The 12,518-nt window shown below is 44.9% G+C and overlaps 1 protein-coding gene across 5 annotated transcripts in view; it reads left to right on the forward strand.

The window, feature by feature from the left end:
• SORBS2 (sorbin and SH3 domain containing 2) overlaps nt 1-12,518 on the forward strand; it is a 155,691-nt gene that overhangs the window by 86,772 nt on the left and 56,401 nt on the right. For 3 of the 5 annotated variants that reach the window (XM_045588945.1, XM_045588948.1, XM_045588949.1), the window contains 2 exons: nt 4,614-4,752; nt 8,031-8,203. In XM_045588945.1, coding sequence (XP_045444901.1) covers nt 4,614-4,752; nt 8,031-8,203 — 312 coding nt within the window. Of the gene's footprint in view, nt 1-4,613; nt 4,753-8,030; nt 8,204-8,489; nt 8,887-12,518 lie in introns of those variants that run through there. The other 2 variants (XM_045588947.1, XM_045588946.1) reach the window with 2 other exon arrangements.

A 12,518-nucleotide genomic window follows, 5' to 3' on the forward strand; every position in this document is an offset into this window, starting at 1 on the left:
ACCCTCTATTCTGAAGGTGTGTGTGTCGGGGGGAAGGGAGGGGAAGTGTCTTTATACCTTCAGAGTTTCATTCACTCATGTTAAGGTTGATGCTTGTCATTATCCTAGGGGCCCAGTGCACAAAGTCATGCACCTTGAAAGGCACTGTGGACCGAGAGGCTGCTGTGGGCACAGGGGCAGGTCTTGGCTCAACCTCTGTGCCCCCTCCCACCACAGCCCCTGATCCCTGTCTGCCAACAGCCCCACTCCACCACTGCTGCTCCCATATGCCTACAGCACTGGCCTCTGCTCACACCCGCTGACAGTGCAGAGTGATTGGGGCCAGCACCAGCAGTGGGTGCAAGCAACAGCTGCTGCCCCAATCACCCCTCAGGAGCAGGGGAAGGTGGAGAAGCCCTCAAGGACAACTGGGACCAGCGCCAGGTGCTGGCAGCGGGTGTGAGCAGCAGCTCCGGCACCAGCTGCGGCTGCAAATAGAGATAGTGCTGGCAGCAGCTGCAAGCACTGGGCAGACCTACAGCATGCAGAAGCAAAGAATTTTCAGTAACTACCAGAGGCTCGCCTCAATAACAGTGACTGGCACCCTGCCTTGGTCTGGTGCCCCCCACTCACCTGCTCCACCATCCCACCTTGGCTGATGCCCACCATGTTCTGTGTGCACCCCCCTGGTGGTCAGCGCATGACATGGTGACCGGTTGTTCAGTAGTTCCACTGTTTGGTCTATTTGCATATTAGTCTTTTATTATATAGGATTACATATTTGTGACCAAAGAGCTCCAGACCTTTAATGTGCCCACCCCACCCTTCCTTTAACAAAACCCTCCACTATGTCGAACCTTCTGAGTCATAGCCTTTTTGGGAATTAAACTTTTTCTTTCTCCTTCAGTTTCTTTCTCCTTTACCTATTATGTCTTGGTAGGTAAACCAACAGTAGTTCTTCTAACGAACTAGGCTCTATTCTAACCATCATCAGTGGCTGGTTTTCTCTTTCATGTCACGGTCACTCCTGGCTACCACTGTTTGCATGGTAGGACATTTCAATGTTTAATTCTTTTAGTATTTCCTAATGAAATCAGGAAAGAGATTCAGTGAGTGGAAAAGTAGACAAAATTCCCTTTCCTTTTAATTGTTTTTTTTTTTTAGTTTGATCAGTCCTTACGTATATCTTCAATCATAAAATAGTAAACAAACTGATTTATATTTGGGGGACATTTCCCAGGATGGGGCTGGGGGCAGTGGGTATAATACAAAGATTTCTCTAGTGAAGGGAAAAGTAATTCTTTTGATCAATAGACGAGATGAAGGCATTTTACTGTCACAAGTACAAAATCTAAAACGTTTGAGGAAAAAATTCCACTATGCCGACACTCTCAAGCTCCCACCCAAAAAGACCATGCAGGGCTGTGCTCTCATGCTTTCTCTCTGCTGTGTGGTGGACACCTAATCCTCTGAATGCATTTCCTTCAAGTGCTTGCAAATAAAACCCACGATTTGCCTTCTCTCCACGTAACAAATAGGTGTTTTCTTAATTGGATCATTTATATCTCCTCTTATTGTTTCTTCCTGAAACTCAGCTTGGAAACCAGAACTTAACTGCCAGTGTGCTGGAGGTAAATGCTTCACAGACACACAGACCTACCACACCACAGGCTCTCCCCATCACTCCTTCCATGCCACCTTTTTTTTTTTTTTTAATATATTTTATTGATTTTTCACAGAGATGAAGGGAGAGAGATAGAGAGCTAGAAACGTCAATGAAGAGAAATATCGATCAGCTGCCTCTTGCACACCCCCTACCGGGGATGTGCCCGCAACCAATGTACATGCCCTTGACCGGAATCTAACCTGGGACCTTTCAGTCCGCAGACTGACACTCTACCGCTAAGCCAAACCGGTTTCGGCCATGCCACCTTTTATCCGAAATACTCAGACCAAAGCCAGGCCTCAGGCCAGCACCCCGTGCCCTGCCTCCACTTGCTGACTTGGGGCCTTCACACCTGCACAGACTTCTGTTGACATAAACACCTCTCCTTGCTTTGCTCCTGACCACCTTCCCCAGGCAGCACCGTGGACTCCAACCAGAGACTCCTCCCAATGCAGGGAGTGTTCCTAGCCATCCCAGAGGAACCCCAGACAGCTGACTCTCACACCTCTCCGTAGTGGCCCCGCTGCCAGGCATGGAACTCTGCTTCTTCCCTCTGGCCCCATCATCTTCAAACAGGTCTCCAAAGGCCAGAGGGCTGAGTTCTTGTCTGCCATCTCCTTTGCTGCGGAGCATTTAATTCCCACAGGTGTTGATTACGGGTAAACTGATTCTAAGTAGTCTACCAGGAAATCCATGACAGTATGTTTCCATTCTCAGAAACCTACTGTGGGCCGAACCATCAGTTACATTCCCTTCATTCATGTTAGAGTGCTTCTGGTTCACACGGGTTGCTCTAGTGAATGAGTTGGACAGTGATTTGCCTTAAGAAGTCATCTCAGAGATGTATCAATAGATAGGCACACACACAGTACTATGGTGACTGGATTATAGAGAAACTAACATTTTCCAGAAACGTTAACCCAGTATTAGATCATGGCAGATAACGGTTTAACTGGGAGATTCATGTGAGTAATATATGTCCTTCTTTCTCGCCTTCACGGTTACTGACTATTATACATTGTGCTAATGCCTCTGGCTCCCCCCCACTAACACCTTCATCTTCTCCACCCAAACTGCCTTTCAGGACTGAATGATGTCAGTGATCCTCACCTACCCTGCAGAGATTGGGCCCTGTCATATTTTTGAAATTTTTTTTCCTGAGCCATTCCAGGAATAGAATTTTATGAATATTTATGTTGTTTCACATATCAGTAATTTATCTTCCATTTAGAGCAATACATATTTCCCATGTATATTCTATCATTTCAATGTCTCTGTGACAAGTATTCTCTACTAAATGATTTATGAATGGTTAAAGTGCTTTAAAATTTTATGACACAGATTTTTAGTTGCATATAATGTGTGGATAATGACTTCAACTTGAAAGGCATATAATTTTAGGCAAAAAAATAGGAATTTTTTTCTGAAAAATTGATTTTGTAATGAAGTTTTAAATAAGCACTGTCATAGACAAAATAGGATTTAGGGTGACTTTTTTTTTAAGTTTAGTAAGATAGTACCATGACAGTTTTAAATAAAAATGTTTCTGTTTTTAACATGGATTATAACAACAGTTTTAAAGTTATATTTATAAAGATCAACCAAACTTGATTTGGGCAGGAAGGAAAAATATTCTCAAATAATTCATCCAAGGTTAAAAAAAACAAAAACAAAACAAAACAAAAAATCTTGAAGCTCTGGGATGCCTCTGAAGCCAGTGCCTCGCACTTACTTGCATGCCCACTGCCCTTCGGATAGAAGATCCTCAAGACACAGGCACTGAGGATGTCAGGGTGATTTCCACAACAACTTAGGAAAGCACCTTCTGTAAGGACATGTTTGACGTTCGGGCAGATGTGGCAGTGCTATCAAGTCCTGAAATTAGGTCTGTTCTAGGTCATTTGAAAACATCTGCTTTCAAGTAGAAAAATCATGAAAATAAGCAACTAACTGCATCTGTGTGTCAGGCCTGTAGAATTATTTATTTTGCGTTAAACTAAGTAGAAAAAGTTCACAAATTCCGTGTATCTATGTGCGTATGTGTGTTTGGCATGCTCGGCTGTAAGGCCATTTTAACTCCATGCTCTTACCAATGTTCTGTATCGTTGGCATGCATATGTAACCTCCCCAGTGTGTGTGGTCAGAGAGGCATGTTTCATAGCGTTGAGCTCCGCCTCTGTGAACTCAGCTGATTTAATTCAATTAGAATACGTCCCTGTTGACTATCTCCTATGCCCTTAGCATCAGGATGCATGTTAGAAAAGACATGTTTAAAAGAAGCATGTGTATGACCACTTCCGACAAGAAGCTTGAAATATCTTTGGGATTAAAATACTCAGGTATAAAGCAATCAAAACAATAATTTATTAAGAAAACCAAGCAGAGGCCCATAAAGTGCTAACTTAGAACGGAGGAGGGAGAAGCCAGCAGTTAGCATGTCTTTTACCAGGTGTTTGATTCTTCTGGAATAGATTGACTTATGATGCATAAATCCAAACAATTGTGTCCTTTATATTAATAATCATTTTGCCCTGGAAACACTGGTTCCTTGGAGGGTATCTCTGACTAAGTCTGAGAACCAATCCCTTTCGTCATGTCAAAGAGCATTCACTTCAAATCTCCATGCAGAGCAGTGTGACGTGCTCTGACCATTTAACTCCACAGTAAGAGCAAACTTGCCCTCCAGGCTTACGTTATACTGACTCCTACTGGTGCCTTTGGCATCTCTGCTGGCAGAGCCGCATGCCCACCTGTCAGCTGCGTTCTAACCACCCCCAGTGCCCTCTGGCAGATAAGAGAGTGACTTCAGAAATAAAGGAAGAGTGAGAAGACACTGAAAATGTGTCCCCTGCCCCTCTAGACATCAGTGTCCAGAGTAAATAAACTGGACAGCGGATGCCTGGCATTTGAATGAAGTCTCTCATCACAAAGGAGCGATGCTTTAACGGGATCTCCGCCCTTTCCTCAGAGCCAGATCACAGTGAATGGGAACTCGGGAGGTGCTGTGAGTCCCATGAGCTACTACCAGCGGCCCTTCTCCCCCTCGGCCTACTCCCTGCCCGGCTCCCTCAACTCCAGCATCATCATGCCGCACGGCCGGTCACTGGGTAAGTCGCTGGATCATCGTGATTTTCGTGACAATTTCACAAGCATGAGCACAAACCACATGAGAAAAACACAAAGCATCGGAGCAGCTTTTAGAAAGGAGGCAGACATGTCCATCAGTTCACGATTAGAGACCCTCTCCTGGGAGGCACTAGGGACCGCGTGAACTCGGCCTCGGCAGAAGCAGGCACCCAGCCGTTCCAAGGCAGCGACTGCCTCTGTGCCTTCCTCGGGGGAAGCTGATTCGATATTTGGGGTGTGGGGGGCCAGAAAGAAAAGGATGGGCTGTGGGGGAGGGGAGAGCGCACATCCCCAGGAGAACATTCCCAGGGTGCATTTCCATAAATGGTCAATGCCATCCACGTGAAGGCGCCCTGTTCTTTCGTGGGAAAACTGTCATTGTAGAAAGTTCTTTTGGTGTCTGTAAAGAAGGCCTGGTTCAGGGTTGAAGCGGACTGACGGGAACAGGCTGCCTCACACCATAGTACACGCTGATCTACTGCCTCCCTAAGCGGTAAACTACGCCAACTGAGGCCAGAAGACCATCCGTCAGGGATGGGAGTCCCTTTGAAGGATGGGGCCAGGATTTCATCAAGACGTAGCTCTTAGCCTTTTGGGAATTAAGAATTAGCGAAAGAGAGAGCTTTCCTCCAGATACAAAATGAACACTTGAACATTTATTAAAAAAAAAAAAAAAAAAAAAAAAAAAACTTTCCAGCGCATAATTTCACGGGGCTTAAGAACTCCTTGAAGGTTGCTGGAGAAGAAACTGCTCTCTATAGATGGAAGCATGTTTATGTGGCAAAATATATTACCACAGCTTAGAAGATAAGGTCATCCATTTTCCTAGTTTGCGGGAATGTAAACACATAAGTGAGAATGCTACCAAAATATAAAACCAACACAGACTGAGTCAGAGCGTCATATGAAGTGAAGCTGACAGAGGTGTCATGACGCTGAACCAGGCCTCCAGGGCAGCCGGAAGCAGAGAGGAAGGCAGAGGACCATGTGATCGCAGCCCAGCTCTCAGCAAAGTAGGAGGGGCCTACCCTCCGGCCACCAACCAACTACAGGGAGCAAGGAAGAGGAGCAGAGGGCTCTAACTCCCATTTCCTCCTTGGTGGCAGCAGCACCCTTGTTTCCCCAGCACTGTTGTGTACGGAAAGGACACAGTGCCTTAGTTTACCCAAGAACATTCGCCACGTGCACCGTGGACTCAGCTTCTGTGTCCACACAACCTCGACAGCTCCCAGGAAGCCAGGAGACTCATCTAAGGAAAGTCTAATGATGCTTGTGCCTTTTCTAATGCAGCTCCTGGAATGATTGGTGACTCTTATAACGATGGCCTTTTAGAGTATAAGAAAGCAGAACGCCCTTGTGCCAGAATGTTGCCCTTAATTAGTCACTGGTTTAGTATTACAGTAGGAGCCCATTATATCTAGATTTTTTTTTTTACAGAGCTATGCATTATGACATGTCTGCAGTAAAACTCTGCAAATGATTCTAGCTGTAATATTTTCCCAAATAATTATTGTCAAAGTCTGACGCTTTCACTCCCATTGCTTGCCTTAATGAATATGATTTTTCTCCCTTCACCTCAACAAACAATACATATAAATACTTGAAATGTAAACAAGGTTTTATATCAGAGCGTACCATTGGGTAGACTTTACATATAAACTATAAACATGGAAAGAAATTCTCTATATAAACATTGAACTAATTCCAGTTGGCCAACGCTGAGATAGGGTCTGAGGAGAATGTACAAACCCATCCTGCCCTAGAGAAATTTGATATTTAGTTTAGGACAAAAACTGCAATAATGAGAGTTAGTGGAGCATATAAGAGCATAATAAAATAAAAGGTCAACTTGTATTATATAAGTCCATAGAATATCATGAACCATAAATGAAGACAGAGTTAATACTGTTTGCCTAGGCTGGAATTTTGCATATGCGAGGTGCTCAAAAAGTTTGTTTGTTTTACAGAAATACTAGATCATGGCTGCCCAGTCAAGTCCTTTTTAAAATTAAATGGGAAATCTGAGTCAAATATCACATTGTGTCTTACTTTGGAGATGGCTGGAAAATATGACTTTTATAGATTGAAAATGCTTTTCGGTTGCAAATTAAATAGAAAATAGTCCTAATAGGAATAGCAGTTATAAATATTACAATGGATTTTAGTTGATATCTTCTTATCCTTATAATGATGAGTTAAATTTTTAAGTCTTATTTATGAAGATTTGTATAAGTTTTCTACCAATGCACAGTAAGTATATCATTGCTAACCTAAAACATTAGGTTATCCATATAAAAGAGACCTTTCTGAGTGACAGATCTGACCAACTGTGACAAAGAGTCATTCTTGGTCTCCAAAATTTTGAAATTTTTTATTAAAGGGGGGGGGGGGGCGCAATAAAAAAAAAGAAAAAGAGGAAATTGTATTATCAGTTGCACCAGATGAATGGTAATAATGTTGATTTTCACAAATATCTCTGAACTAAGAGTAAGTGAAACATATAGTACATTAAGTCCCCTCCTTTCTTGTGAAAGTATAGCAAAAGTTAATAACCATGGCTTGCGGATAGGGACAGGATAAGTCCCATCTGATGTAACTGCTTAGGGCAATTTGTATCCTCCAGGGGCCAGAAGTCATGGCTTTTGTTCCTTTAAACTAAAAGCAAAGACATTGTGGCCATCTTGGCTACTTAATAAAAATGAATACTAATAATTCAAAGTCATTTAGTATTTACCTATACGCCAAGTATATGTTTGGATACGAAGTTGTTTCCATGTGATTTTCGTCTTCACTTTATTTTTATGAAACCACTGTTGAAGACTCCACAGTCATATCTTTTGTCCCAAGAGCACATCTCAGTGCTTTTAAATAGCGAGCAGTTTCACAAAAGGAACAGTAATGTTAACTATGAGTTGGGACTCGACTTGTTCCAGCTCCTACCCTCCCACTCCCCACCCCCGGATTCCTGGGAAAATGAGAAGAGGCAGTGCGGGCACAGTGCTTTGGTACAGTGGCTGCCACAGATCACAGGGTCCCTCACCAAGGCTGTTGTTCCCCTCACCTGCTTCATAAAACGGGAGGGTCTTGTTATAGGTGTGTCCCATATGCACCTCCCTGTTAACAACCAGAGGCTCAAATGTAAGGTAACTGGGTTCAGAGAGATAGTGATGGGAATAGAGACTGTGCCACGTTTGGCATAACTGTGCTCAAGGTACCATCAGTTTATGGTGCATTATATGTCGCCACCTTCTCTCCCCAGATTCCACAGAGGCGTATGCCCAGCACGCGCAGTCTCTGGACGGCACGGTGGGCAGCTCCATCCCGCTGTACAGGTCCTCGGAGGAGGAGAAGAGGGTGACGGTCATCAAAGCCCCGCACTACCCGGGGATCGGGCCTGTGGATGAGTCTGGCATCCCCACGGCCATCAGAACGGTAGGCCGGACCGGCGGCTCTGGGCACCCCTTGTCTGAGCTCATCAGCACTGCCGTTCTCATGCGTGTTGCCCTGTGTGTGGCAGAGAGAGGACTGTCCACGGGAGCTAATCACACAATCTGTGTCTCCGTTTGAGTGAAAAGTCATGAAACTTGCGATTTTGTCAAAAGACAAAAGCCTGTTTTACCTCCTACCGAGGAGTGGTAGGGCGATGGGCAGGAAAGGGAAGGGAAACGTGACTTCTTGGCTGCGTTGAATTCCCACGTGCCTTGCAGACAACCCAGTGGTTCCTTCCTTGAAAGGGAGGTGTGTGAGCCACCCTGGGAGCTGGGAGCTGGGGGCTGGGAGGCGAGGTGGTTGGAGTGAAGGGAGTGAATGTCACGGAGAGAAACAAGCAGGAGAATACACATTGGAGAGCGCTCCCTCTTCTGCTGGGCCTGCCGGGAGCTCTCGGGGATGCTGAGTGAGAGTGTCTGAAGGGTTTTTTTTTAGTCTCTAAACGCTGCCAGGGCATTGCTCAGTGCGTGGGGCAGCCCCTTCTGGCAAAGCTCAGCAGTAGCAGCGGCTCCGAGAGCCAGCAGGCAGCCGCCAGCTGAGCCAGTCCCCTGAAGACCAGGTCTGTGCTACCGGCCGGCCCGGAGGACTCGGGAGCCGCCAGGATGAGAACGGCAGCGCGTTTGCAGGTGATGTTGGGGGGCGGTTCCAGAGAGGGGATCTTAGGCTGCCTACATGTGTCTGCAGCACCCAAATACCTGGCCAGGATGTGGCCAGGAACTGGTTTCTGGGAATACAGCCCTGGGGGCGAGAGGATGCGGAGACAATAGAGGGGAGAGGAGAAGAAGGGGAGAGGGATCGGAAAAAAGCAGTGGTCCGGTCGGAAACCCTCCAGCTGGGCAAAGGACCATGCATGGGGGTTTTCTTCTGTCCTTGAATCTGTATGTATTATGTGGGGATTGCGAGTTCTGTGTATAGAGAGAAGAGTTGAAAATTAACCATTCCAAGCATCCGTACTAGAATTGAAAGCCAAATAAGTAAACCTGGATAGCAGGGGCCGTAGGTTTTATACTTGTGAGATTCTGAGAACACTGGATGTGACTAATTTTAAAGTCCTAAAAATCTATGTCGGGACTGGTGATTGTCATGTTTAAGGGACAGAAACGGTTCAGGGATCATGACTAACATTCTTAATCTTAGGATGACTACGTGTTTCTGGCGACAGTGTTTTGTTGATGGTTTCCCTTTCAAGATTTCTGACTCAGAATGGTTACGCTTAAAATTTTTTTCCTAATAATGTGGGGATATCGTGTCAGACAGGTATGCTGTCATTGGTTCTGTTTAATTGATCCACAAGGCACAATATATTATATACACAAATTCAGAGATCCCTGGTTCTATATAGTTATAGATTTTCTCGGGAAAATTTTATCTCTGGGTGTGTTTTTAAGTCAACAAATGATATATAGAAATGAACACGCAAAGCCTGACCTTTTGTTTTTAACCCATAAGATGTAATTTTCTTAAATAGCAAGGTCTTGCTTGTTGGTTTCTAAAAGGAAAAAACTGAGTTGTGGTGAATGGTGAAAATGGAGTAATATTAAAATTTAATATTATTTATATATTGCTGACTCATGAGCACGTCTAGACATGCATCCGTTAACACATATACCATTCTCAATGCCAGCTTTCAATCCATAAAGCCGAAGATAAAATACAGTTTCTGTGTACAGCTGTGCTCTTATTTGGCCAGTTAGAACTTTACAAAGAAGGTGTAGGTCTACTTCCTATTTCCCAGCCTGGCCCAGCACATCCCCAAGTATAGCCGTGTTTATAAATGCCGAGTCAGGTCCTCGCTGAGCCTCTGCAGGCCAAGAATCCAGGGCTGTTTTTCCTTCTCCTCCATGCAGACAGTAATGGTTAGCAGACCGGGTTGCTCCACATGGACCTGTTGCTGAGCGAATGCATACACCAGAGGCAGTGCCGCCCCCTGTATCGTGTGGTAGTCTCATCCTAGAAACCGGCACGGCCCCAGGAACCAGAATTGTGCAAAGTAACCCAGAAACTCTAGAAAGCCAGGAGTCAACAAACAGACCTTTGAGTTACTTGAACGAAGGGAAGTGGCTCCCCCGGCTGCCCTCTCTCATGTGACCCAGGCCCTCTGTCTTAGCCTTTTACCGCCATTCTTAGCAACAACAACAGAACCCACCAGGGTCCAGGGCTCCCGGGACTGTCTAATTGCGGCCAGCTAGTTAAGTGAAATACAAGCCTTCTTTCTTCCCCTTCAAATACAGCACCGCTTTGAGCATTTTCTTTCTTTTTTTTTCATCTTTTTTTTTTTAACTCTCACCTGAGGCTATTTTCCCACTGATTTTTAGAGAGAGTAGAAGAGAGAGGGAAAGATGGATAGAGAGAAATGGTGATGTGAGGGAAGCACATCAGTTGGTTGCCTTCTGCACGAGCCCCAGCCAGGGCCCAGACTAGGGAGGATCCTGCAACGGAGGTACATGCCCTTGGCCAAAATCAAACCTGGGACCCTTCGGTAAGCAGACCGACACCCTAGCCACTGAACCAAACCGGCTAGGGCCACTGGAGCATTTTCAGAGTGGAGAGGCGCAAACACCGACTAGAGCAATGGTCAGCAAACTCATTAGTCAATAGCGCCAAATAGCAGTACAACGATTGAAATTTCTTTTGAGAGCCAAATTTTTTAAACTTAAATTTCTTCGAATGCCACTTCTTTAAAACAGTCTCGCCCAGGCCGTCACATTTTGTGGAAGAGCCACACTCAAGGGGCCAAAGCGCTCATGTGGCTCGAGAGCCGCAGTTTGCCGACCACAGAACTAGAATAACGGCACACTGGTGTGTAGAGAATTTCCTCTTGTTGGAAATCCCTGCGTGTTAATCAGGGTAGAGTTCTGATCGTCTGTATAAACTATAGGAATGCGCACAGCCAGGTGTGCTCAGCCGAGGTTACAGAAAACACTGAGTAGTGGATGTCCAGTGGTTAGTGTCCATGCAAAGTAATTGTGAAGGACCCCTACAAAGGTAAACATCCTCCCCGCTGAGGAGACCACTGTTTACTCAGCCTCAGGATTAGCCATAACAGCCTCCACCATGGCATTTATGAGACCAACTTGAACTGCTTAGAGGACTCCTTTTAGAAAGGGACACAGAGTTTTTGTGTGACCAGTTTCACATTCCCCTTTGCCAACTGGCTGGGCATGCCTGGCATCTCCACGCTCACCATATAAAGCTCGCAGATGGCAGGACCGAGCTCCTGCCCAATACGTGCCCTCCAGCCAGGCAGGAAAAGGCCTGTCTGTCAGGAGCGTTGCCATATCCAGGGCTATGACTTACTTATGAGGCGTCCTTGTTGCCATCTGCTGGGTCCAGGTAGGGCTGGAAAACATTTCTGTCTTCTTTTCTGTTGCTGAATACTGTAAAGGAAATAAAGCTTAATGAAAGAATTCGATCTTTTATGACCCTTAAAAACATGTGATCAGCCAAAACCGGTTTGGCTCAGTGGATGGGGCATTGGCCTGTGGACTGAGGGGTCCGGGTTTGATTCTGGTTGAGGGCGTGTGCCTTGGTTGTGGGCACACCCCTAGTAGGAGGTGTGTAAGAAGCAGCTGATTGATGATTCTCTCTCATCGATGTTTCTAACTCTCTATCTCTCTCTCTTCCTCTCTGTGGAAAATCAATAAAACATATATATTGATCAGTTACTTCGTTTAAACCAGCAAATAATAGCTGGATTTCATCACTGCACCTCATCCCACCATATACCACCATTTAAACATAAAGTCCATCAACAATCCCCTCAATTTTTCCATCCTGAAAAGAGCGTAGAATGAATAAAGAGGTGATTCGCCACAAAGTCAAGGAGCCCTTAAAGTTCGTCTATACTTGTGGTAATTACAGACTCATATATTCCTAGACACCAAAATAAAATTGGATACAGTACAAAATTCAATGTCCAGATGAAAAAATGCAGTGACCACATTCTGAGAGAAAAATGAGGCTATCAAATTGAAACCAAAGCTGAGTCTAACCAGTATAAGAATATTTTTTGTGGCAGTCCTAACGGAATATTTGATATCAAGGGAATTGTCTCAGAAAGTCTGGTATATTTAGTCACTGTACACACAATGGTTGAGTCTCTTGCCCAAGTAGCTCTGAAAAAAGTTGAGATAAAGATCTTGCCAAGAAAAATCTTTAATTAGGATTATAAAGGTGTCTGTCTACTTTCAGAAGTACACAATATGATCATGTTCCATGTAATAATCTGGATTCATTCATTATTTTATTCTATAAGTAT

The sequence above is a fragment of the Pipistrellus kuhlii genome, unplaced genomic scaffold (genome assembly GCF_014108245.1).
Source record: "Pipistrellus kuhlii isolate mPipKuh1 unplaced genomic scaffold, mPipKuh1.p scaffold_m20_p_3, whole genome shotgun sequence".
In the NCBI taxonomy this organism is placed as follows: Eukaryota; Metazoa; Chordata; class Mammalia; order Chiroptera; family Vespertilionidae; genus Pipistrellus; species Pipistrellus kuhlii.